General features: G+C 35.2%; 1 protein-coding gene across 7 annotated transcripts in view; it reads left to right on the forward strand.

Annotated features, from left to right (window-relative positions):
* KAT6A (lysine acetyltransferase 6A) overlaps window positions 1–13,853 on the forward strand; it is a 114,119-nt gene that overhangs the window by 69,459 nt on the left and 30,807 nt on the right. For all 7 annotated transcript variants that reach the window (XM_025440798.3, XM_025440730.3, XM_035699892.2 and 4 more), the window contains one exon: window positions 5,114–5,232. In XM_025440798.3, the coding sequence (XP_025296583.3) occupies window positions 5,114–5,232 (119 nt within the window). The remainder of the gene's footprint in view (window positions 1–5,113; window positions 5,233–13,853) is intronic.

A 13,853-nucleotide genomic window follows, 5' to 3' on the forward strand; every position in this document is an offset into this window, starting at 1 on the left:
TTTCTTTTCTTTTCTTTTCTTTTCTTTTCTTTTCTTTTCTTTCTTTCTTTTTTTTCTTTTCTTTCTTTTCTTTTCTTCTTTTCTTTCTTTTCTTCTTTTCTTTTATTTCTTTTTTCTCTTTTATCTTCTTTTCTTTTTTTTCTTTTTTTCTTTTCTTTTCTTTTCTTTTCTTTTCTTTTCTTTTCTTTTCTTTTCTTTCTTATCTATTTTTAGATTCCACATATAAAGAAGATATATATAGTATTTGTCTTTGACTTTATTTAGTATAAAAACTTTGAGGTCCATCCATATTGTCAGAAATGGCACAATTTCTTTTTAAATTTTTTTTTGGCTGAGGGATACCTGGGTGGCTCAGCGGTTGAGCATCTGGCTTCAGCTCAGGGCGTGATCCTGCGGTCCCGGGATCAAGTCCCACATTGGGTTCCCTGCATGGAGCCTGCTTCTCACTCTGTCTCTGTCTTTGTCTCTCTCTCTCTCTCTCATGAATAAATAAATAAAATCTTAAAAAAAATTTTTTTTTTTTGCTGAATAATATTATACACATACACCACAGTTTTTTTAGTCTATGGTTGCATTAGGTTGTTTACATATCTTGACTATTGTAGATAATGCTGCATTGAACATGGGGTGTATATTTTTTCGAGTGAATATTTTTGTTTTCTTTGGATTCATACACAGAAATGGAATTGAATTGCTGGATTGTGTAGCAGTTCTGTTTAATTTTTTGAGGAGCCTCCATACTGTTCTCCCTAGTGGCTGCATGAGTATACACTCCCACCAACAATGCACAGTGGTCCCCTTTTCTCCATATTCTTACCAACATTTGTAATTTCTAGTCTTTTTGACAATAGCCATTCTGACAGGTGTGAGGTAATATCTCCGTGTGTTTTTGATTCGCATATTTACTGTTAATTAATGATGTAGAGCATATTTTCATGTACTTGTTGCCCATCTTTGTGTCTTTATTGAGCAAATGTTCAGATCTTCCGCCCATCTTTAAGTGGATTGTTTTTGTGTTTTTTTGTTTGTTTGTTTTGGAGAGATGGAGAGAGAGTACAGTTGAGCAGGAAGGTGGGGTCAGAGGGAGAGAGAGAGAATCTTAAGCAGGCTCCATGCCCAGCACAGAGCCCAATGTAGGGTTCGATCTCATGACCCTGAAATCTTGACCTGAGCAGAAATCAAGAGTCAGACACAACTGACTGAGCCACCTAAGCGCCCCATGGATTGTTTGTTTTTTGCTATTGAGTTGAATGAGTTCTTTGTATATTTTGGATTGACCCCTTATTGGATGTATGACTTGTAAATATCTTCTTACATTCAGTAGGTTGTTGATGGTTTCCTTTGCTATGCAAAAGCTTTTGAGTTTGATGTAGTCCCACTTATTTGTTGTTGCTTTTATTTTTGGTATCGCGTTTTAAAATGATTGTTAAAAACTATGTTGAGATTACCATCTATGTTTTCTTCTAGGAGTCTTACAGTTTCAGGTCTGAAATTCAAATCTTTAACCCATTTTGAGTTACTTTTTGTGTGTGGTGTAAGAGAGTTATGTAGTTTCATTCTTTGACATTTGAGTTGTCCAGTTTTCCCAATACTTTTTATTGAAAACCCTCTCTTTTTCTCCATTGTATATTCTTAGCTCCTTTGTTGTAAATTAATTGACCTGAGTTTATCTATAGGTGCTCCATTCTGTTGCATTGAACTCTGTTTTCATGCCAATACCATACTGTTTTTATTACTGTAGCTTTGTAGTATAGTTTGGAATCAGCTTTAATGCTTTGTCCTTTTTGTCAAGATTGCTTTGGCTATTTGGGGTCTTTTGTGGTTGCATATAAATTTTTTAGGATTCTTTTTTCCGTTTTTATGAAAAACGTCATTAGAGTTTTAATGGGGATTGCATTGAAACTATAGATAGCTTTAGGAACTGTGGACATTTTGACAATATTCTTTCAATCCACAAGCATGGAGTATCTGTCCATTTATTTGTGTCTTTAATTTCTTTCATTAATGCCATATATGTATGTCTGGACACACACATACATATATTTATACATATACAGTGGTATGTCTTCAATGTACAGGTCTTTCACCTGCTTGGTTAAATTTATTCCCAGGTATTTTACTCTTTTTGGTACAATGGTAAATGGGATTGTTTTCTTAATTACGTTTTCTGGTACTTCATTATTAGTGTATAAAAACAATTCAGATTATTGTACTGATTTTGTATCCTTCAACTTTAATGAATTCATTTATTCTAACAGTTTTTTGATAGCATCTTTAGGGTTTTCTCTATATATTATATCATCTGCAAATAGTGACAGTTTTCCTTGTTCTTTTCCAACTTGGATACCTTTTATTTTTTCCTTGCCTAATTGCTCTAAGCTAGAACTTTCAATCCTATGTTGAATAAATGTAGTAAGGGTGGGTATCCTTGTCTTGTTCCTGATCTTAGAGGAAAAGCTCTCAGCTTTTCACTCTTGAGTATGATGTTAGCTGTAGACTTGTCATATATGACCTTTATGTTGAGGTATGTTCTCTCTATACCTGCTTTGTTGAGTGTTTTTATCCTAGATGTTGAATTTTGTCAAATTTTTGTCTGCATCTCCTGAAATGGTTATCTGATTTTTATCCTTTGTTTTGTTATTGTGGTATATTGACTGACTTTTTGGATATTGAACCATCCTTGAATCTCTGGAATAAATCCTACTTGATCAGGGTATATGACCCATTAATTGTATTGTTGAAATTGATTTGCTAATATTTTTTTGAGGATTTTTCATCTGTGTTCATTGGGGATATTGACCTGTAACTTTCTTTTCTTGTGGTATCTTTGGCTTAGGTAATGCTAGCCTCATAAAATGAGCTTGGAAGAGTTCCATCTTCTATTTTTGTAAGAGTTTGAGAAGGATTGGTATTAAGTGTTTTTGAATGTTCCATGGAATTCACCAGTGAAACTTTTTGTCAGGAAGTTTTTGATTATTGATTCAGTCTCCTTATAGAAATTGGTCTGTTCATATTTCCTATTTCATCATGATTCAATCTTGGTAGGTTGTATGTTTCTAGAAATTTATGCATTTCTTCTAGACCGCCCAGTTTTTTGGGGGTATAAATTGTTCATAGTAGTCTCCTGTGATTTTTGTATTTCTGTGGTATTAGTTGTAACATTCCTTCTTTAATTCATTTCATACTTGTATATCAGGCTAAGTTCCCTAACTTTCAAAGTAGAAAAATTCTGTAGAGAAAACTTAGTAGTGTACCAGGTAATTCAAGTCAGAGGAAGGAAATTTTGATTAGCTGTCTTGGTAATTAAAGTTTAAACTAGTCTCATTGCTATTTAGTGCCTTGAGTTTACAGACCTAACCCTGTGAAGGAAGTAGAAAAGTCCTGAGGAAAATAGGAGAATGAGAATGGACTCTTTTTGGATCACAAGGGCCAAAAATGTAGTGTCTCATAGACTGCAAAAGAATTTCTTAATTTTGATTTCCTTCCACTGAATGTCCCATTGGTGATTGTATTCACTATGTCTTCTTTCCTGCTTATATAAATGGTTGATGGGTCCAGCACAGGAGAGGAAATTTCATCATTGCCAGGTTCCCCTTTTTATGCTTTATTGGTTGGCTTTTCACCAGTGTGGCAATCAACTAATTACTCTTTAAGTGTTCAAGTACTTTTCGTGTCTTTATCAGCCATGTACACTCTAGCTCCAGTCTGAGTATATTTATCTGAGAAAATATGCAATCCATTTAGGTTGGACTTAGGAGGAAAGAATCTAAAGCAGATCCTAGTGAAAGGCTTTTCTGAATTAACTACTTCACTGGGGATGGATAATTATAAGAATCTACTGGAAAGTTTTAGAAACAAATTATTAGATGAAATATTGACTATTTTACATTGGTGTGAGTTTTTGCTGTAATTGACTTTTGTAAGTTTCTTTATGAATTGTTGAATTTAAGGAACAGTCTGCACCATCTGATAGAATGCTATTCAGTGCTTACTATAAATCTGTTCCTGCATCCATCTGTGTCATGCACTAGGGGGCATTAAAGTCACATAATATCTTCAGATACATGTTTTTCAGTTTGGGAATAGTTCACCAGTGAGTCCTTGTCCTTATTCTTCTTATACTAAGTGAATAGCAGCCTCTATGTCTATTTAATTTGAAAAGAACTGTCACAAATTGGTCTTATCAGTCATACTTACACAAATAGGAAATTAGTCACCAGCAGAGTCATCTTCAAGTGCAGAGGATAACCATCTACATAATCCCCCAGTAGTCCTTTCATGAATTTCCTTGCTCATGTGAGGAAGATGCATCATTTACTGAATGATTGTTATAATTTCTCATACTTACCCAGGGGATGATCATCTGTGATCCTCAGATTTGTGGAGTTTTGCTTTAAAAAGGTACCCAGAATGTGAGGGGAGTATGGTAGTTATTTTGGAGGTTATCTTAGTTATGCTGAGGTAGAATGTACTGGCCTTATGAAGATCACAGGATCATCAAAAGGAATAAATTTTCTGTGTTTTGGTCCCATGTGATGAAAATCCTGTCCTGATGTAACATAAACTTCATTCAAAGCACCAAAGAATTGAAAACAATATTTGAATGTTTATATATTAACTTCATACTAAAAATTTTATATTCATATCATTTCAAAGTTTCATATTCCTTAGATCTTTTTTCTGCTCTGCTTTTGTATGTAATTATTTTTTAAGTTTTTATTTAATTTCCAGTTATTTAACATACACAGTATAATATTGTATAATATTAGTTTTGGGTGTACAGTGTAGTGTTTCAACACTTCTGTATGTGACCTGGTGCTCATCAAACTTTTGTAATGTTATACTAAAATATAATGTCTTAATGAAGTTGAAATTTAGTTATGTAATAATTTTATGTTTTAGGACAGTTCAGGTTTTCATAATAAAGCGGATACAATATGTATATATTATTTACTCAGTCTTCTTTCTAGGTGTCAGTTTATTGCTATCCTCTTTTCTACTAAAAATAATATTAAGGTCTTCAAATTGAAATAAAAGCTTTTGAATTTTTTCGAGTTCATATATTAAACTAAGGATAATATTAATAACATCTGAGCCCTTTCTTTACGTGCAGACAATCAGGATGGCTGGGATGGCAAACAAGAAAGTGAGGAACGGCTTTTTGGGAGCCAGGAAATCATGACTGAGAAAGATATGGAATTATTTCGTGATATCCAAGAACAAGCACTGCAGGTAACGTTGAATATTCAGATTGGACAAATAATTTGTTCATGGATGAAAAACAAAGGATTAATTGTACTGGGGTAAAGCAGTAACAGCAATTCATTTATCTCTCTGATCTGCAAATAGGTATGGTTTGTGCATATACATAGTTCTGCTTGTTAAGGTATTCCTTTTAAACCCATTATGACTGCTTTGGTTTTACAGATAAACGGGTTTCTTTTGGCTACCAATCTTTCTTTTAAGATTTTATTTATTTATTTGGGAGAGGAGAGAGCATGTGAGCATGAGCAGGGACAGGGGCAGAGGGAAAGGGAGAAGCGGACTCCCTGCTGAGCAAGTAGCCCCAATGCTGGGATGTAGGACTCTGTCCCAGGACTCTGGATCATGACCTGAGCCAAAGGCTCAGACTCAACCAACTGAGCCACCCAGGTGCCCCTTGACTACCAGTATTCAGGGAGTTTGGTTTATTTATTTTCTATCTTACGTATGAAGAAGAGTTGGGATTTGACCAAACAAAAAACAAAAACCAAGCTTTTTTCAAGTGGTAAAACAGCCATATTCATTACTGCAAGAAATATTTATTAAATGCTTCTGCCTTAATCCTTTGGGACATGTAGCAAGATATAAATGTATAGACAAAGAACCTACTTATGCTTCAGATGCTAAAGATGCCAAAGTGAATGACAAAATTCCTTTTTTCATGTATAGTCTAGGAGAGACTTGTAAATAAATAATTTTTTTCATGTGAAAAGTTTAATTATAGTGTACATGGTATTTCAGGAGAATAGGGAGCAAGCATCTACCTATGCCTGGAGAAGTCAGAGGAGGATTCATTGAGGGAAAATACTATTTGAGCTGGTCTTAAAGAATATGTAGGAGTTTATCAGGATGACATGGAATGGGGTCCCGTGTAATCAGAAGGAACAGTAATGCAAAGACTTAAAAATGGAGGAAAACATGCTTAATTGTGGGAATAAATTTTCACATAGGATAGAGGACATTAGATATAGATAATGACAAGAGATGAGATTGGAAAAGTGCAAGGGCTAGATCAATAAAGACTCTTCTAGATTATGTTCATTTATCCTGTATTGTTTCTTTCTTGCTACCAACTCAGTGTGTTAGCCAAGTTGAGTTCTATCTCTTATCTTTAAAGGAAGAACTTATAAGGCTGGTGCTGGGGGTTTCCGTTGTATAGGTGAAACTCTTTAGTTTAAGAAACCTATTTGTGAATAGATTGTTTATGTATATAATTATGTGAATATTTTTGAAAAATAAACACAATATAAATAGCAAACATTTGCTGAGCATTCTACCATCTTATGATTTAACAAAGTACTGGCTTTTAGCAGCTAGATCTTGGTTCAGTTTGTGGTTTGTCATTACTGACTTCTACTTTGGGTAATGTTTACCTCTGAAGGCACATTTCTTTTCCTACCAATAAGAAAAACAAAGTATTATACATACCATAGTAGAAACTTAACATGGAGTTCATGGGAAATCAAAGGAGGAAGTAGTTGTTCCTTTTTTGAAGAATTTTTTTTTCTAAGTTGCAGGCATAATGTCCTTTTACTCCTACTTATTTGTGTGTGTATTTCCTAAAAACAAGGATGTTCTTACACATGATCATAGTATGATTACTTGATAAAAGTAATAATAAAGTGCTTGTTCACTTTATCACAATTTGATTGAGATGATTCACTTTCGGCAGAAATACTATCAGGAGGTATGTAGTATTTATGTGTCTGATCGCAAGTGATGTTAACTCTGATCACTTCATTAAGGTGGAATTTCTCTGTAAAATTATTTTTCTTCTGTAAGTATCTTATGGCAATACACTTTGAAACCACGTAAATACCAATTTCTCATCAGACTTTTACCCACTGGATTTAGCATCCAGTGGTGATTCTTGCCTGAAACTATTACTTTGTTGGTTGCTGAACAGGTGATTTTCTAATTCCATCATTTCTTTTATGAAGTTTATTAATTGGCATTCTACTGTAAGGAAGAGCCTTTATCTTCCATTTATTTATTCATTTAGACTTGAAGATTCTTATTTTATAAATTATAGTTTGTTGCTATTGATACTTATTTTGATACTTACCTTGTTCCAGATTTGGGCAGGGAAGCCTCTTCAAACCATCTGCTGTGTCCTTCTGACATGTCTCTGTCATTTTATTTTATTTATTTTATTTTATTTTATTTATTTTATTTTATTTTATTTTATTATTTTATTATTTTTTTAAAGATTTTATTTATTCATGAGAGACACACACACACAGAGAGAGAGCGAGAGAGGAACAGACACAGGCAGAGGGAGAAGCAGGCTCCATGCAGGGAGCCCGATGTGGGACTCGATCCCGGGACTCCAGGATCAGGCCCTGGGCTGAAGGCGGTGCTAAACGGCTGAGCCACCCGGGCTGCTCCGTCTCTGTCTTTTTTAAAACTTTGTACAATTTATTCAATTCTGGGATACCTGGTGGCTCAGTGGTTGAGCATCTGACTTTGGCTCAGGGCGTGATCCTAGAGTCCTGGGATCAAGTACCGCATCACGCTCCCTGCATGGAGCCTGCTCCTCCCTCTGCCTATGTCTCTGCCTCTCTCTCTCTGTGTCTTATGAATAAATCTTCAAAAAAAATTTATTCAATTCTTTCTTCATTTTCAGAATTGAGGTATAATTGACATATAACATTCTGTTATTCAAATATACAACATAATGATTTAGTATTTGTATATATCATCATCCTTACTTTTACCACAGTGATATGGTTCTAAGCTCTTACTGTCCTAGCTGTAAATTTAGCCATTTCTCTAAGAATCCTTGGTTTCTGTTAGTGGAGAGTGAGAATAAATGGTGGTTTTGTCCTTTTACTTGCTCAAATCCAAAGAGGTATTATTCTTGATTTTCTCTCTCTTTCATACTCCCTATTTATTTAATCCATCAACAAATCCCAGTGGTTCCACCTTCAAAGTATATCCAGAATATGACTACTTCTTACCACTTCCACCTTTGCTACCTTAGTCTAAGCCACCATTATCTCTTGATTAGTATCCCTAGACTAATCTCCTTGCTTCTACTTTTATCTCTCACCCCAAACTCTAGTCTGTATTCCTTATATAGAGACCAGCATAAATATGGTCAAACTTAAGTTGGATCCTACCACTCCTCTGCACAGAAAACCTTTAATGTTTTTCAGTCTTGTTTAGAATTTTTAGTATATGTGCTAATGAAGCAAGCACTTGTTTAGAATTTTTAACAACCAAAGTGTTTATTCTCTTTAAGACTCAGTAGCATCTCATGGCTGCCTTTTTCTTTGGCTACTCCCCTTGTTCTGGCCCTTGTTCACTTGACTCCAGCCACAGGCCTCTTCTTTCTCAGACACATCAAGTACCACCCCCCCCCCCAAGTTGGAGCCTTTGTACTTACTGCTCCCTCTGTCTGGATTGCTTTTCCTCTAGTCTAGATGTCTAGTTGGCAGGAGTTGGAATAATAGCGGTGTGAAGAGAAAGATTGACTAGGAAGAGTTAAAAGGGATGCTGAGTCTTGCTGAAGTTTAGTGGAGACAATATAAATTTGTATCAACAGTAATCTACCTAACTGTGTGTTTCTTCCCGAATTTTATTAAACTCGTTATTGTCCATGGGTATACCTGGCACCAAGGAAATAAACAGCTAGATATTTGAATTCTGATTTGTGCTTATTTTCATTGGCAGTGAACTAAAATTCTTATGACGGTGGTATTTTTCCATGAGGTTCTTTCATTTAATATTCATGTGCCTGGCATGATATGAGAGCTATAGGGTGAACAGAGCACATAGACTCTACCTTTCACAAAGCTTTCAGTTTCATGAGCAAGACAGAGAATCAATTATAAAAATAAATCTTTAATTACAAACTGGTAGGTAATAGGAAAAAAAGAACGCAGCAAGAGATTACAGGGGCTTCCTGATCTAGGTTGCTGGAGGTTAGGATTCTTCTTTTAAGGAAGTAGTAATTTACACAGAGACTTAAAAGATGAGTAGAAGGTCAGCATGTCAAAGTGCTACAGAGAAGAATATTCCAGACATAAATACGGAGATTGCCTCTGTAAATATTTTGAGGCATATAAGAACTTCGTAAATTTGAGAAACTGTAAGAAGACCAGTATAACTTGAGTACAATGAATAAAAGTGTCACACAAGATGAAGCTGGAGAGAGAAGCTGAGGACATAAGTTAGGATTTGGGTTTTTATTGTAATTGTAGTAGGAAACCATTGAATGACTTTTAGCAAGGAGAATCGCAGGATCAGATTTTCATTAAATTTTTTTTTTCTGGTCACTGTATGAAGAATGGATTGAATTAGGCAAGAGTAGAAGCACAGAAACCCCAATTTAGAGGCTTTTTTAATGATCCAACTGGAAGAAGACCGTAACATAGACTTGGGATGTGGCAGTGGAAATAGAAGAGAAGTAGATGGGTTTAGAATATATTCTAGAGATGGAATCAGCAGATTTTGGTGGTAGATTTGATGTGTTGTTTGAAGGAGCAAGAGGACACCAGGGTTGACTCCCAGGTTCTCTGGCTTCATGGAATAGAGAAAGTGGGTTGAAGCCAATTAGAAAAGTTACCACTTTGGTTATATGACATTTTGTTTTGTTTTGGTTTTGGTTTTAAGATTTTATTTATTTGAGAGACAACGGGTGTGCATGCACAGAGGAGTTGGGGGCAGTGGGAGTGGGAAGAGCAGGTTCCCTGCTGAACAGAGAGCCCAGTGTGGGGCTCTATCCCAGGACCATGAGATCATGACCGGAACCAAAGGCAGATGCTTAACTAAGTGAGCCACTCAGGCACCCCACATTATATGAGGTTTTGAAAAATAAAAACATTTACAAAGATACTGCATGAAGCAATTTTTGAGAGACTAGGTATGGTTTAGTAGCTCATTCAATATTTGCTTCAAAAATGTTGCAGGAGAATTACAGGGTCTTAGGTGATCTTACAGCTGTACCAATAAAAGATAAATGATACAGGAATTAATTTTGGAATTCTTCCAACCAACAACCTTTCATTTATTACATGCCAACTTGATTCCAGGAACTGTGCTAGGTATTGAGGCTATGAAAAAGTTTTTATTCTCATTGGGCTTACCATCTAGTAGGAAATGTGCCCCAAAAAAGCAAATCCAGTATTTGCTCATAGTGATTTTATTGAGTAATTAAGTTTTGTATGGTGCATTATGGTGAAATATTAAAATGTTTATAAAAAAGGACTATTAATTGGTTTTGATTTTTTTTTTTAATTTCAGGAGAAGTAAGAATGTCATTTACCTAGTACTATATTTTTTCATTAGCTATACAATGAATACATGAAAAAAAAAGCCACTTCTGAAAGGAAAAATAGAAGTATAAGAAATTAGTAGTATAGGCTTTTGTTCTGGAATTTTTTTTCAATGGTAATCTTATGGGCCTGGAAGAAATGGTTTTTCTTAAAACTTCTATCACAAGAAAGAAGCATTTGTATTCAGCTCATCTCATTGGAACATAACAGCCTTTTTGAAAAATATACAATGATTTTTACATAAAATATCACCAAATAGCATGTTATATTTCCATACTAATTTTAATGCATTCTCATTTTGAAGAATTTGATTGTTTCTTTGTATGTTGTATAAAGTTAACAGCATTTTTGAAATCTGTGTGGGCTGTTAAAATAATCTTTTTCTTTGCATAAAGAATTGGAACAGTTTTTAGAAATGGAAATAATTAGGTTCAAAAACTCTCCTAATCCTGTGAGGTAAGGATTGTTATTGCCATTTTACGTATGAGGAAACCAATACTTTTAGTTGAGTGACTTTCGTGAAGTTACATAACTAATAATGGCAGAAGTGGAATTTGAACTCAGTCCTGTGTGGCTTCACATCTTGTGCCCTTAATCACAGTAACATCCTGCATTACACTTAAAAAAAAATGTTATTAAAGCATCAAAATCATAAAACATGTACTAAATACAAGTAGGGAAAGAGTACATAAAAGATAAACAGCAAACAGTGACATAAGAGTACTAATGAATGTAAGTCATTGCTGTATTAAATGATACAGATTGTTCCATATGGTCAGAGTATACTAAGATAATAAGAGTTGGTATGATTTGAGATAATGACAAAAGAAGCAGGCTTAAAGGATGATATGGATTTAGGTAAATGGAGAAAATGAGGGCTTACCAGGTAGGGTAAACAACATTAAGTAGAGCCTGGAGGAATAAATGACTACTATAAATGTAAGAGACATTGTGATTATTGGTCCATCAGATCAATAAATACTTAAGGGCCTAATATATATGCAAGTCACATTGTGGAGATGATATAGAAAACAATAGCTGCGCCTAAAGGTGTCATAGGGCAGATTGTCCTTGCTTTGCATAGCACTGTGTTATTGGAAACATGTGCCTATTAGAATCATGTCCATTCTTTATATGCTTCTCTGGTGACTAAGATTTAATCTCAGTTTAGGTTAGTTCATAAGTTTGAGTTAACATGGCACCATTTAAAGCAAGAACTGCTTGTATTTAGTCTGCTAGGTAAAACTGAATCTTTGTTGGACAGTGGTAAGAAATATATTGAATAACTTGTATAGGGCTGAATTTTAGAGAGCTTTAAAAGCTAGTAAGAGCGGAGGCACCTGGGTGTTGGTTGGTTAAGTGTCTGACTCTTGACTCAGGTTGATCTCAGGGTTGTGAGATTGAGCCTCACATTGGGCTCTGAGTGTGAAGCCTGTTTAAGATGCTCTCTCCCTTTCCCAACCACCCCCCTTCTCTCTCTCTGTCTCTCTCTCTCTTAAAAAACAAAACAAAACAAAACAAAAACAGCTGGTAACAGGACGTTAGTCTTGGCATGCCAGGATTTAAAGGTATCCTCGTGACTGCTTTGTTGTTGTTGGAATGATTTCTCTCTGGTACTGGTGAAATTAGAGATGGGGAGTGGGAGGTTGTTTTAGTATCTTACGGCATTTACCCATAATTATAAATCACATATTAAAGGCTAGTTAAATTTGAGTTCATTCATTTGGCAATTTAGCACAGTTTTATTGAGTATTTATTAAGATAGTGGTTAAGAGCATAAGTATTAGAAACAGCCTGCAAAGATCCAAATCCTCCCTCTGCTGAGTGACTTTGGTCAAACAAGTTACTTAATAGGTTTGTTGAAAGGATTGAATGAGTTGATATTTGCAAAGTGCTTAGCGTGTCATTTGTATAGTGAGCACTAGATAAATGTGAGTTTCTGCTAGTTATCTTAGTAATAGGTGCTAGAAATACTTAGGTAAATAGAAAATGTGTCCCTGTTCTGTAGTTGAAGAGACATTTGTAAACAAAGCCATGTGGTTAGTAATAGACACCTTTTATTGTGTGCCAGGTACTACACGCCGCATTATATATCAGTTTTTTTCATTTAGTACAACTTTGTTACTTGTTCCTGTTTTACAGGTGAAGAAGTTGAAGCCTTAGAAGGATTGTCTTACTTAGAGTCATATAGTTGTTAGTATCAGAATCTATAGTGAACCCATGCAGTCTGATTCCAGATCCTTAACTCTTAATTTCTAGTTCATGGTATCATGCTACCATAAAGATATACATAAGATGAAATGAGAATGAACAGGAAGGCATCTGTCTAGGGATGTTAGGGGAATCTTCACAGAAGAGATGTTGAGGGAATGAGTAAGAATTTACCATTGGGCAAGAGGCGGAAGGCATTTCAAAAAGAGGAGTTTGGGTATGAGAAAGCTTATTGAACCCTTGGAGCTATGTGCAACTTGTTTGGCTGGAGTTCAAGTAAGAGATGAGATTGAAATGGAAGTATGGACCAGATCACACAGGTCCCATGGTTCATGTTAAGAAGTTTGTACTTTATTTTTTAGTTATAGCAGTTCTTTCAAGTAGTAAAATAACTCTTGAGGAACTACTGAAGACTTTTAAAAAGAGTGATGTGGTTGTATTTGTGTTTAGAAACTCAACTTTGGTGATACAGTGAACAGTAGATTGAAGAAAACCTGAACAGGGACATCAAGTCCAGTGATTAGAGTAGTCAGAATGAAATGTGACTAGGACCCAAATGAAAGAGGAGGAGATACAGTAGGTCAAGATTTTGAGGAAGATTTAGGATAGAATGAGAAAGATATGGTGTTGGGAGTTGAGATTGAAATAGAAGGCAGAACCAGATAAGTCTCCCAGTGTCCTTCTATTTTGAGTAGGTGATGATACTAAACGTGGCAAGAGGAGCTTTTTTGATAGAAGAGACCTTGCTTACATAAATTGGGAACTTGTGTGAAATCTAAAATGGAAAACTTCTGTAAACTATTGTATATACATGGATATGCAGGTCAGGAGGGTTTGGGGATAGGAGATATGCTGGGTTATCAGCACATAGGTGATAGATGAAACTACATATGTAGTAGCTGAAGTTGTTATCATAGATAACATATAACAATAAATATTACTGAGTACAGGTTACTGTCTGCTGAGTGTTAGAGATACAACAGTGAGCAAAAAAAAATTAGGAGCTTACAGTTGAGTTGAGGTGGGGCTATGTTAAAGTAAATGATACACCATGTGGCAGTGTTAGGGCGAAAAAGCAGGGGAGGGAGAGAGAATTTGGAT

This window comes from Canis lupus, chromosome 16 (genome assembly GCF_003254725.2).
Source record: "Canis lupus dingo isolate Sandy chromosome 16, ASM325472v2, whole genome shotgun sequence".
Classification (NCBI taxonomy): domain Eukaryota; kingdom Metazoa; phylum Chordata; class Mammalia; order Carnivora; family Canidae; genus Canis; species Canis lupus.